This window comes from Stereum hirsutum (assembly GCF_000264905.1).
Source record: "Stereum hirsutum FP-91666 SS1 unplaced genomic scaffold STEHIscaffold_13, whole genome shotgun sequence".
NCBI classification, from domain to species: Eukaryota; Fungi; Basidiomycota; class Agaricomycetes; order Russulales; family Stereaceae; genus Stereum; species Stereum hirsutum.
In genome coordinates, this window is record NW_006763143.1 from 87,860 (window position 1) to 100,181 (window position 12,322).

A 12,322-nucleotide genomic window follows, 5' to 3' on the forward strand; every position below is an offset into this window, starting at 1 on the left:
CTGAGAGAAAATGTTTTTAAATTGTGAAGTTCATCTATTGAGTGAAGAAATGAACAACAATCTTGGTAGACTACCACACTCTGGATACCCTGATATGGATTATGGTTATGGAATCCACACTTCCTCTCCACAGATTCTGGGGACATAATATACAATACAATATATTAGATGTCATCTGCCTGTTGAGTCTTTTTATGTGCAAGCTGGAAGTCCTCAAGAGCCTCAACACTACCGACGGTACGGGGATGCTCATCTCCAAGAACTTGTTTCCTTCCCTCCACTACCCTAGCCATCAATTCCACTGCCTCTTCCCATCTTGTCTGCTTTGAATAAGTATATGCCAGATTATGCATGCTAGCAAGTGTGTGTGGATGCTCTGGTCCAAGCACCCGCTTCCTGATCTCCAGCACCTCTTTGTGCAACTTCTCAGCCTCATTCAACTGCCCCAGATCTAAGTATGTTAATGCCAGGTTATTCATGCTGCTAAGTATGGCTGGATGCTCTGGTCCAAGCACCCGCTTCCTGATCTCCAGCACCTCCTTCTCCAACTTCTCAGCCTCAGTCAACTGGCCCCGATTCCAGTATGATGAAGCTAGACCACTTATTCTTGTCAGAGTAGCTTTATTCTCTTTTCCCTTTACCATCATAAAATAATCAAGAACCACTTTTCGTAGCCTTTCTGCCATGATCCAGCTACCAGCTTCTGAATAAACAGACTCCAATCGATCAGCAATATTTGGAACCAAATTCGATTGTGAATTGTCTATAGATATTGCATCATCGACATGCGGCAAAAGGCTCCTTTGAAAGGAGAGATCCTGAGCAGACTCATTCCAAGTAATAAGCATTGACAGTAATGCCTGTACAGACACTCGAGTCATCCCTGTATGATCTATAGTTTGACACCATTCTTGGACAAGTGGATGAATCGAGTAGGCCTTATTCTTGATGTCAAAATGAACAAGGGAGTATGATATAAGGTCATGAGCAGTTTCACGGAACTTTGTCTCATTCCAAGAGTGATCCTCATTTTGGAAATGAGAGAGGAAAGTTTGTGCAAGAGCAAATGCGGCAGATTCAGTTTCTGTGAATGGGGCCTCTGGCTCATATTCCTGACTTCTGATGGTAGCAAGTTCAAAATATTCAAAGAGAATGTTCTCGTGATGCAAGAAGGAGCAGACATGCAAAAGACTCTGAGAGAGTTCGCTGAGACGGTCATAGCTGATGCGCCAAGTTGTATAGACAGTCGCACTATAGGTATCGGTACGCTGGGCAACGTCTCTTCAAGAGCTTGGCTGTGGCTATCTCGGAAGAGTCGCATGTAGTCCAAAATGGTGAGCTGCATAGTTGCTATGTAAGCACCAGCTTGAATGAGAGCAAGCGCAAAGTAACCAAGTTCCTGAAACAGGATGAGCATACATTGTTCAACATGTGAAGCGGGAATACAAGACATACCTGAGCAAGCTGTGTGGCGTGCGCCTTTGAATCAAGATCAGACAGCGGTACATTAGCTGCCTTGAGAAGCAGCTCAACAGAGTCTTCAGGTTGCATATCGGAGACACGGAAGCAAGACTCGGCACCGGACGTAGCATGTCTGATCATGTCGTAGTTACGAGTCGTGATCAGAATATTCCCGTGTGCGCATGGTGGGAAGTAGTCGTGAAGATTCAAAGCAGGATCATCTGCATTGTCAAGGATCATGAGCCATCGCACACGCTTCTCAGCGAGCCAGCGAAGCGCGGATTGTGCATCGGTACCACGGCCTTTAGCCTTAGCGATCAGCGAGAGGTCGGCGGAGAGTGTGTCAATGGAAGTAGCATCTATAAAAAAGACTTCGGAAAAACTGAATGCGAAAAAAGTCAATGCATGCATAATGGTACCAAGAGGATTCGACTTACTTGTTAGTAGGGTCATCCAAGATGTTATCCACAAATTGACAGGCAATCTGTGTTTTTCCAGCGCCCCCTAGGCCATGAAGAACAAAGGTGTGACGCTTTGATACCGTCTCAAAGAAGAACCTTCGCATCTGAGCGAGTACATCGACCCGGCCCGTGAACAACGCAGTGGGCGGGGGGCATTGCTTCGGTTGTGGAGGAGACTCGCCCGATAGTGGTACTGCTGAAGCAAAGAGCATCGTTAGCATAGCATCGTTCTCGTCTACCTTCAAAATCAGATCGCACATACCGCCCTTATGCATGTCTTCACGTATTTTTGATGTATCCCGCAGAATCATCGCTACTACTGCCAGCTTCTCCCGATCAAGTATATTTTTCTGTATCTCCTTGTTCTGGCCCATCAACGATTTCCAGTACATGCCTACGCCTTAATGAGTTGTCGACCGTCCGACAACAGTACGAATGGTGACGTACCGAGGCGCCCTTTACGTGCTATACCCGAGATCGTAAGAAGCTGGGCAAGCGCATCGACAATGATCTTGCGCAGAGGCAGAGTGATCTCGTGTTCGAGGTGGATCTTGAAGCGATCCAGTGTATCATACAAAATACGGAGTATATCGACGATCAAGTCATAGCTCTTGCTGACCTCTTTCGCGGCCTTCACTAAAATCAGTCTCTGCTTCGAACTCGATGGTCGGATCATGCACCTGTAGCAGAAGACCCACTGCAGCAAAGACTATCTTCGTCATAGAGTCGTACTACAGGCCAGACTATGAGCGATGACGCACGACTTGTGGAACAGATGCGATGGACGTACCGGTGCCGGAGCCAGGCCAGCGCCTGCGTCTGCTTTCTCTGCAAAGATCTTCACGACGTCGAAGAACGGCTTTGCTACTCCCAGTATTCCATCCTTACGCTTCCTGAATTGCTTGAACGTCATCATACTATTTTCCACCATGACGAGTGCCTCATCAGGGCTGAGGGCACACTCGTTTGGTGAGGGAAGATTGATGCCAGAGCGCTCGGTATACTGTACTAGAGCATCACGCCAGATATCGCGAAATTGTGCGTTATCGACGTCATCGGACATAGCAAGCGTGCGCGACTGAAGTTTGTATGTGTAGAGTCGATGTGCGAGATGATGGGGGACGAAAGGCAAGGGCGAAGGGCGTCGTTCGTCCTGGGAGAGCCATCCTGCTAGCAGGATCACACGAGGACAGCCTCGATAAGCGCTGCACCGAGTATAGAACAGCTTTGCAGCAGAGAAATACGCACGCGGACTTATTCATAACACGTCTTTTGAGCCGCAAATGGTGTCTTTATGAACTTTTGCTGAATGCTGGCCATGGCATAGAGATTTGGCGAGTGGAAACTCTCGCAAAGAGGCTAGCAAGCGCTAACACATGTCTACAATGCGTAGCCAGACAACGCGTACAATAGTGCTCAACAGCCAAGGACTTCGTCGATCGATCAGCTAGATCTCTCCTTGGACACTCTTCCTCGGTGGGCTGTGCATTTGGATAAGAATATGTATCCGTCAATGGAAGACTACCTCACGATTGAGACGTGTACAGCAAGCGTATGGACAGCACCTCCCTAGTTCGCTTTTCGAACGAGACAGGTGAACCAGACATTGCAAGTTTCCCTCGCGAAGATGAGGGTGCCCTATAAAGACTGTCGACGAGGAAATTCCCTGCTGACCATCGAGACCAAAGACATAATCAATTCCCACACAAATGGAAATACGAACATACCAACGATCCACGGAGTCGTATCAGTGGTAGACCTGATAAACAAAATCATGTATTCACCATGCTTGAGTAGCGCATGAGCCGTGCACGAAACTATAAGCAATGTAGACATTAGCGCAGTCTTATCACAAACAAGACACCAGGAAAACACCGTCGCAAGGTCTGTCCATATGGATAACTGTAGAACCACCGTTCGAGTAAGTCAAAGGCGCACAATATTTCAACCTTACCGTACCTCTCTGCAGACTCCTTTGTTCTCCGACTTCAAACCACACCGACATGTCGTTCAGCGTCTAATCCGCTCGCCACGCACGCATCCTCATCTAACCCTCCCATTATCGACGACTCCAGGTTCATGATAGTGTCGGACGAGTAGGCAGAACGAGGCCATCCGGTGACGACTATGTCAAGGTTGCAGGCAACGTCCCTGCTGAGCGTCAACAAATCCTGTCCAGAGAGTAGATACAGACGAGTGACGGTCGAAGAGCGAAGGATAGTGTGAATACAAAGAATGAACGCACCACGTTCGAATCGAAATAGCTCATTCAATGGTCTCGAGTCGGAAGCACTCCAACACGTCCGACGATCCACCCAGCCGATTTTCTTCGGTCTTTCGTAGCGCCAGAACCATTGCTCAGCTTTGCAATGGTGATGGCCCGACACGTATACCGCCCTCGCCTTTCGCTACCCTCTACCAGTCCCCGATCTGTGTCTCGTCTCGCCACCTGAACCACGATGTCCGCTCCTGTACTCCGTCCCAAGCGTCCAAGAGCTCCCCCCTCCCTACTGATAGCCCACCCTGAGTTTGACGTTGCAACACCAGACTACTTCCCACTCATCCTATGGCCACCGATACACATCCTAAACCTTTTTCAATTCCACCTACATCCTCCCACACCTTACTCATCATATCGTTGCCCATATCGCGCACCACCTCACTCCTCGCCAGGCCTTCTCGTCAAACGGCTCGACTATCGACGTCTCATCCTCCATCTTGCCCCCTCGCCACATATAGGACTGATAGCCTGTTTTCCGCGTCCGCTTTCTTCTAAGAGACAGACATGTGGTGGGGCGATGGGTGATCGGGAGGGAGGGAGGGGGGTCGATGGTGATCGTGTGTGATCGTGTGTGAGCGTCGCCGAGATCGATTTGGGGATGAGGTCGGTATGATGGTACTGAGACTGAAAGGGTGGTTTGAGAATTCGCTGGACGAGGGAGTGGATCGGTCGGGGAACTCCATTGCGGCGATGGGTGCTGTTAGATATGACACGATACTAGCGATTTTCCTGTTGACGATCCATTCAGCTTTGCGGCATAGTCGTGTGTACTTAGAGGATGGCCGGTCGATGAATGAACATGTAAGTTGAACTCACTGGTAAGTATGTTCGCGCTCTCCTCCTCTTTGAATCTTCCGCCGAACACCTCTCCGAATCGTTACCAGACAACGTCCCCCTCCACCCATCTGATCACACTTCGTTCGAATCAAGAGCTCATCCCTGAGGCCCGGCCCTTGGTATCATCCGCGAATTCCGCCAAGCTCAGCTCCTTCCGTGCCCGAAGTGTTTGTTCGCTGAGTTTCGCGTCCCAGACACCGAGCTGACCATGGAGAGGAGAAACAGGTCCAGTAGTTTGAAGAGAACGGCAGAACGGTCGTATGTAGCCCGTAGGAATAATTACTTGTCCTGATGGAGTCATTCGTGTCGGGAAATGAGAATTGTACCAGTCTACACGAGAACGACGAAGCAGAAGAGAAGAATGCCAGGGAGGGGCGACGCCTCTTTGTCGAAGGAAACAAGGAGAGAACTACAATCGCTCAGAAGATAGACTACCTCACGCTAACACGGACGGTTGATATATCAGAATACAGGCCCGCATTGTTGTCTGTGAGAGTGCAAGTGTGATAGCAGCGTAACGAGAGACTGAGTGGAACGTCGAACTTCGATGAAGAGAACAAATGCTTCGGCCTGCCACTACAAATCTAATTTTAGCAAGACTACGCCATCGGGTCGGTCCTTGTGGCGCATCCAAGAAACTGTGGCCCAGCCATCCCAACATTACTTACACGATGTGTCCAGGTGAAAGCCGTCAAAACAGATGTGCACATACAACACAATATTGTGGGTTGTAATAAGTAGGGCTGTAAATACCATGCATGACACAACCGCACACATTACGACTCAGAACGAAGACGACCTGAGTGAATGCAACCTCTGAATACGTTGACTGAGCGCATAACAAGATTAATTTACAGACACATAACAGCATTCTCCACCGTAGTAGACATCAAACATAGGAATCGAAAAGAGATTGAACGAGATATACTTCGGCAACTATCAAGCTTCAGACCGTGCTATTATTCACCAGTCGGCCTCTGTACCCATCTCCACGACGAATGGCGCGGACGCCGAGGATGGTGATGATGACGAGGGCGAAAGTCATTAGGATCCTGTTTTGTTGGGATGGAGTGGAGCGTTGGATGGTGTGAGTGGGGACGGTGAAGGTAGGAAGTTCGTGTAAGTAGGTAGACTCAGAAGGAATGAAGCGAGGACAGAAAACGCACCACTCGATCCAAGCGAATGCCTCGAGCGCATTCAGAGTATTGCAAAGGTCATCGCCGTCGAACCTAAACGTACAGGATCACAAAGTCAGCACTACATTCCGCCACCGACCCCAACCCATCGTGAACTCGTCATCGCAGCAACACACCGCCACTGCGCCATCAAGACTACGCGAACACTCCGCCTCCGACACTCCCAACACTCCCAACACTCCAGAGCGCAGGATCCCCAAGGAGCATAGCAACACAGATACAGAGCCAAAACGAAATCACTCACCCACACTCCAAACCCCCACCAAGCACATCCGTCACACTCGCCGCCGCCGCCAACCAGAAAATCCACCCCACACCCCACACCGCCCAATACCCCGCCACACTAACCACAACACCCGGCGCGCTAAAGAACGACGAAGCGAGGAATAGGGCGCCGAAGACGATGGCGTAGATGGAGCAGAATAGCGTGAAGGAGGTGCGGGAGTAGAGGGAGTCGTGGAATATGCGGTGGGAGTTGTAGGTTGAGAGGACGGAGGCGGAGATCCCGAGTTCGATTATGGCGATGATTATGATGATGGCGAAGAGGACTGGGGAGTAGCAATGAATTTGTGAGCTTTCGGCGGTGCTTGTAAGAGAAAGAAGAGAGACGCACTCGGATGTCCCCTACGGACGTGATTGTCGTACATGGTCGTCGTCGTTCAAGAAAAGTCGTTCAAGTGAATTAGAAGTCGTTCAAGTAGATGCTTTCGATACGTCAGTGGTGAATAGGTTATAAAGCGTCGTCAGATCGAGTCAACACAGCGCCAGAGCAGAACGTCGTCGAGTTGTCGAGTCAGCGTAACACAAGAGGAAGAGGAAACAGAAAAAGCAACAAGTGGAGCACGTCGTCATACGCCCACTTATAACAATGCAGGCAGGCAGGCACGAGGAAAGAGCGCGGAGACGGAACGAGGAAGTGTTGTTGCCAAGGCTGCACCGCCCAGATGCATAGCCTTTCGAGTACGTCCGTTTGGAGTATGTGTACTTGCAACTGCAGTAGTCAGGAAAGGCTGGGCAGGACGGGCAGGCTCGAAGGAGGAACAATGTATGCTGCGGATGTTGATGTTGATGTTGACCATGGTTTGTGTATGCCATCGAAGTGGGCGAGGGGTTATTGAGAAAAGTCAAAGAGGTTCGAATGTTATTCGAGACAAGACGGCTGAGATGCAGAACAACTGGAAATACAGTACTCGGAGGATTCGCGGGATGGTCGGGGAGAAGGATCAAAGGGTATCGATTCGCGCAGGACAACGAAATTTGGATTAGGGGCTCAGGTTACGCCAAACGTAGCTGTGGCCCACGACAAAGTCAAAAAAACCCATTCTATCGAAATCCTCTTACATTCTTTGTGTAAACTTCGGATGCATGACGATGGCTTGAAGTGGGAGGCCTAGGGGCGTTGTATGCGCTGTGCTGCGGACGTGTGTGGATGTGCTAGGAGCGGAATTGAGAAATGTTTGAAGAGGCTCGGATATTGGGCTACGGGGACGAGACGGCTGAGATGCAGAACGACAGGCAAGTACTTACCCAGGAAATTTGCGGGTCGGTCGGGGAGAAGATCAAGATGGATTCCAGGAGGACAACGAAAACCTTCGATTGATTAGGGGCTACGCCACACAGTGTGGCCCCATCCCGCCTGAGGGACAACGAACTCATTCTCAAAAACCTTTCCTTCAATTCTCAGCAGCCCTCGACATTCTCCATTCGTACAAAGTTAGTTTGACTTCCTCCACGTCCACTTTTTAGCGCCTCGTTATCTCTGTCAATGCCCTCGGAGGTGCTGATACAGCACCCCCGAAGGTGCTCACAAAATATCACCCTCGGCCACAGCTGCTTGCTCATACAGCTGCGATAGCCTCGATCTCGACCAAGGCGTCCCTCGGGAGCCTAGCGACCTCGACGGCGGAGCGCGCAGGCTTGTGTTCGCCAAAGGCAGATTCATAGATCTTGTTGACGGCGACGAAGTCGTTCATATCTTTCATGAAGACCTTTACATCCATCCAATCCAATATCAGAACCACGCCTTCCTCACGGACTAGAATAGAAGAGGTAGAAGTAGAACCAAACGGGGGAGGGACTGAAATTAGAGACGGAGGGCCGAACGCACCGTGACTTTGACGACCTTGCCTAACTCACTCCCGCTCCCCTCCACGACCGCCTTCAGGTTCTTCAAAGCCTGCGTCGCCTGCTCCTCGACGCCGCCGGGGACGAAGGCTGCAGTTTTGGGATCGAAGCCGAGGCAGCCGGAGATGAAGACGTAGGGTGGGGCGACGATGGCTTGGGAGTAGGGGCCAATGGCTGCTGGGGCGTCTGTACACCCGTCCGGAACGTGAGTCAAGTTGGGATGGACAGGGATGAAGAGATGGAGGAACGTACTCTCGATGGAGACTTTCTTGAGGGAGGAGTGAGTCTGGATGGACATCGTTCTAGTTCTGGCGATGGATGTTCGACGAGGGAGTGGTTTGAGGGATGTGAGACGGGTAGAAGAGATGAAGAGGGCTTTTGAAGAGAGACGGATGGGAAGACGGTGTGAGACGGAAGAGAGCATCCCTGCCAAAGTTTGTTTTGCTTTGCAAGGATGACGCGAACTCCTGCGAACTCGCCATGGCGAAATATTGCGCACGTGATCTTGAATTATAGTGGGCGCTAGTGGACGCGACGAGCTTGTTCGAAACCGTAAACGACGACGACGTGCTGGTAGGGACAGAGTGCTGCTAAGCTTCTAGGTGTGCTTGTCCCTGTGCGTTGATGTAGAGAAATAGCGTTCTGACGAACAGGTAGACGTCTAAGTACTCCCTTTGAGACCTCGGTGAGTTCTTCGATGCAGTACATGTCAGTCGTATGCACCCTCGACACCAATTGTTCCTTGTAATATAGAGTGAAAGACTTGACCACAGACTAACGAACATTATTTCTTTGCGACTGATCCTAGACATATACCCAAAATGACGACCGCTGCCCTTCTGCACCCGTCCGACCTTTCTCCTCTCCTCGAACTCCTCGACAGCCCTTCCACACCACCGATAGACGTCGAAGCAGCCCGCTACCTCTCCCATTTAACTACCCTCCCTTTGTCCACCCTCCTCTCCGAACCTCCCTCACTCTCCTCGACCTCCTCCCAACTCACAAACGCCCTAACAACCCTCTGCACCTCATCCTACCCCACCTTCCTCGCCCTGCACTCCTCCACCACCTCCCTCTCCACCTCCCTCTCCGCATTCTCCAACTCCCTCTCCTCCCTCCTCTCTACCCTTCCCTTGCTCGAATCCTCCTCCACCTCTTTCTCTGCCGAAAGTAAAACAGTCCAAGCAGAACGTAAAGCCTTCACACTCGTCCTGTCCCAATCACCAACCCTCCACTCCATCCTCGACATCCCCCTTCTCACCGATCTCTGCATCCACAACAACCTCTACAACGAAGCTCTCGACCTACACGCGCACGCATCCGCCCTCGCGCTCAAATATCCGGAGGTCGAGGTCGTTAGGGACGTAAAAGCCGAAGTGGACGGAGCGATTAGAGGCTTGGTGTGCAATCTGTTGGGGATGCTAAGCGAGCCGGGCGTGAAGCTCCCGGCGCTGTGGAAAGCTGTGGGGATATTGAAGCGGATGGACGTTTTGGGGGAGGAGGAGTTGGCTGTGGCGTTTTTGAGCGGGCGGGGGGCGTGTGTGGAGGGTGCGTTGAACGGCGTTCGTTCGGGCCTGGAGGGTGAGGAGGGGAAGGAAAAATGGGTGCGGTATATGAAGAAATATGTGGATGTGTGGAGGGAGGGTCTACATGATCTCATCACACAGTTCTCGACTATCTTCCTCTCTTCCCCTTCCACCTCCCCCTCCACACCCTCTCAATTCATCCAATCCCTCCTCCCCACATTCACATCCCACACCCTCAAAACGCACCTCCTCCCCACCCTCCATCTCTCCCTCCCCCATATCGCACACGACCCTTCCTCACTCACAGCACTCCTTAGCCAACTCAACTACTGCGCGGCTTCGTTTGCGCGGGTCGGCCTCGACTTCAGAAACCTGTTGGGCCCGATATTCGAGGATGCCGTGCGGGGCAACGTCGAGGCTGCGCTTAGGAGCGCGACGGAAAATTTCGTTGGGGTCGTCGAAAGTCACTCGCATAAATGGACGCAGGGAAGAAAACCAAAACCAAGCGACTGGTTACTCGCCCTCTCTCCTCTCGGCGTCCCTGTCCTTCCCCCATCCCCATCCCCACCTCCAAACCACGCCCAACCGAACGCAGCGCCTCACATCCCCCCACAAATCCTCGCCTCCTTTCCCCCGCTTGCGGTCTTCGTGAACAGTATCCTGACGACCTTCAACGCATTGCGATTATTAGCGCCGATTGGACTAGGGCCGGAATTGATAGAAGAGCTGGATCGGAGGTTGGCGAGAGGAGGACGGGCGTTATTGCGATACGTTCAAATCGTCCAGGAAGAGCTTCTGTTTCGGCGGAGTAGCGTTGAGAATGATGGAGATGGAGCCCCGCAAACGCATGAGGAAATGGAACCGGGGAACGACAGAGACAGAGAACGCTCAGTCCTGAGAAGAGTCGGCGAAGTCTGGCCCGGTGTCGTCGTTCCGTTCTTGAGGTGGGGATTGAGCGAGGGCGTATTTGGGGCTCCTACAATGATCGTGGCAGGACTCGGACATCAGAGTGGGGAGAGTGCGGAGCGTGGGATGCGAGAAGGATGGGCTCGGATGGGAGAGGGGTTGGAGGGGGTTATGCAGGAGTGGAGGGATTGGTTGGCGTCGCAGGGCGGGGAGGCTGGGAATGCAGAGGAGGGCAGTGTGGATGAGGGATGAGCGTGACCGTGTCACTTGGAGTCGTCCTAAAACCCGGGGATAGGGTGGACATCTGGATTGTATAGTATACAGTACGTCGTCGGACTCATTAATTCACTACAACCGTTTCCGAAAATGATGACTTTTTCGATTTCGACGCGCCGCTCAATTCCGAAAATCAAAAAATGGTCAGAAAACAGTGAAATCGGTAGCACACTTACAGTATATCGTAGCGCCCCGAGTGCATATTGAAAAGTGATGTCCGGGTCAGCGAGAAGCGTCTCAGAAAAAGAACGGAGTGAATATCGCTCGCCGTTACGAGTGAGCGAGGACTGCATGGATATGGCTTGCACACGATGCCGAACGTGAATTTTGCGTGAGTGAGACTAGGAATGGATCAAGAGAGCCCATTCAGATCAAAGCCAGTGTATCAAAGGCTATTTTGATGTACTTTTAGACCGGGAGAGGACGTCGTTGTCGTTCGCGACTGGGGACAATGGGCTGACGTGGCGCCACTTGAATTGGTGGCCCACACTCACGTCCAGTGGATTGACTGTACCATGGACAATTCGAGTTCTTGTTGCTTGTACATTATTTATATAACCTCCATACATGATGGCTGCGTCTATCTGATCTGTGAACCACATTGAAGTTGGTTGAACTCAACAATGGCAGCGAGTCATTGACAGCTTAGTCTTGTGAGGCAGACTTGAAGTCTCTACTGCACAATTTGAGCCATTCATATATTCACAGTGAAAGTCATATACATGTATGATAAGTACTGTAGCCAGACGGGACCGAGGTAGAGCGATTAGAGTCAATGCGTCAATGGTTGTGGGCCACACCGATTCCAGTGGCGCCACGTCAGCCCATTGTCCCCAGTCGCGAACGACAACGACGTCCTCTCCCGGTCTAAAAGTACATCAAAATAGCCTTTGATACACTGGCTTTGATCTGAATGGGCTCTCTTGATCCATTCCTAGTCCCACTCACGCAAAATTCACGTTCGGCATCGTGTGCAAGCCATATCCATGCAGTCCTCGCTCACTCGTAACGGCGAGCGATATTCACTCCGTTCTTTTTCTGAGACGCTTCTCGCTGACCCGGACATCACTTTTCAATATGCACTCGGGGCGCTACGATATACTGTAAGTGTGCTACCGATTTCACTGTTTTCTGACCATTTTTTGATTTTCGGAATTGAGCGGCGCGTCGAAATCGAAAAAGTCATCATTTTCGGAAACGGTTGTACTTACTTACACTTCTTCGAACGCGAATGTTGAGTCTTCCTACAAGATT

At 51.1% G+C, this 12,322-nt stretch overlaps 5 protein-coding genes across 5 annotated transcripts; 2 read left to right on the forward strand and 3 right to left on the reverse strand.

Annotated features, from left to right (window-relative positions):
* Positions 1 to 164: 164 nt before the first annotated feature.
* On the reverse strand, positions 165 to 848 carry STEHIDRAFT_63247 (uncharacterized protein; the record flags this gene model as incomplete). Its single annotated transcript, XM_007307235.1, has 1 exon — positions 165 to 848. One exon carries the CDS (start codon positions 846 to 848, stop codon positions 165 to 167), a length of 684 nt encoding a protein of 227 aa, XP_007307297.1.
* A 3,517-nt stretch (positions 849 to 4,365) lies between these two features.
* Positions 4,366 to 4,820, forward strand: STEHIDRAFT_148803 (uncharacterized protein). Its single transcript, XM_007307284.1, has one exon. It carries the CDS (start codon positions 4,382 to 4,384, stop codon positions 4,766 to 4,768), a length of 387 nt encoding a protein of 128 aa, XP_007307346.1. The 5' UTR covers positions 4,366 to 4,381; the 3' UTR covers positions 4,769 to 4,820.
* A 965-nt stretch (positions 4,821 to 5,785) lies between these two features.
* STEHIDRAFT_83172 (uncharacterized protein) lies at positions 5,786 to 6,948 on the reverse strand. The gene is made up of 4 exons (XM_007307269.1): positions 6,850 to 6,948; positions 6,481 to 6,784; positions 6,207 to 6,269; positions 5,786 to 6,092 (listed from the first exon to the last, which is right to left on the reverse strand). The coding sequence occupies exons 1-4, from the start codon at positions 6,881 to 6,883 to the stop codon at positions 5,987 to 5,989; spliced, it is 507 nt and encodes a 168-aa protein (XP_007307331.1). The 5' UTR covers positions 6,884 to 6,948; the 3' UTR covers positions 5,786 to 5,986.
* A 609-nt stretch (positions 6,949 to 7,557) lies between these two features.
* Positions 7,558 to 8,787, reverse strand: STEHIDRAFT_170532 (YjgF-like protein; the record flags this gene model as incomplete). Its single annotated transcript, XM_007307285.1, has 4 exons — positions 7,558 to 7,670; positions 7,764 to 8,224; positions 8,344 to 8,546; positions 8,613 to 8,787. The coding sequence occupies 3 exons, from the start codon at positions 8,782 to 8,784 to the stop codon at positions 8,075 to 8,077; spliced, it is 525 nt and encodes a 174-aa protein (XP_007307347.1). The 3' UTR covers positions 7,558 to 7,670; positions 7,764 to 8,074.
* A 394-nt stretch (positions 8,788 to 9,181) lies between these two features.
* Positions 9,182 to 11,149, forward strand: STEHIDRAFT_170533 (Dor1-domain-containing protein; the record flags this gene model as incomplete). Its single annotated transcript, XM_007307286.1, has 1 exon — positions 9,182 to 11,149. The coding sequence occupies one exon, from the start codon at positions 9,182 to 9,184 to the stop codon at positions 11,042 to 11,044; it is 1,863 nt and encodes a 620-aa protein (XP_007307348.1). The 3' UTR covers positions 11,045 to 11,149.
* Between the last annotated feature and the right edge of the window lie 1,173 nt (positions 11,150 to 12,322).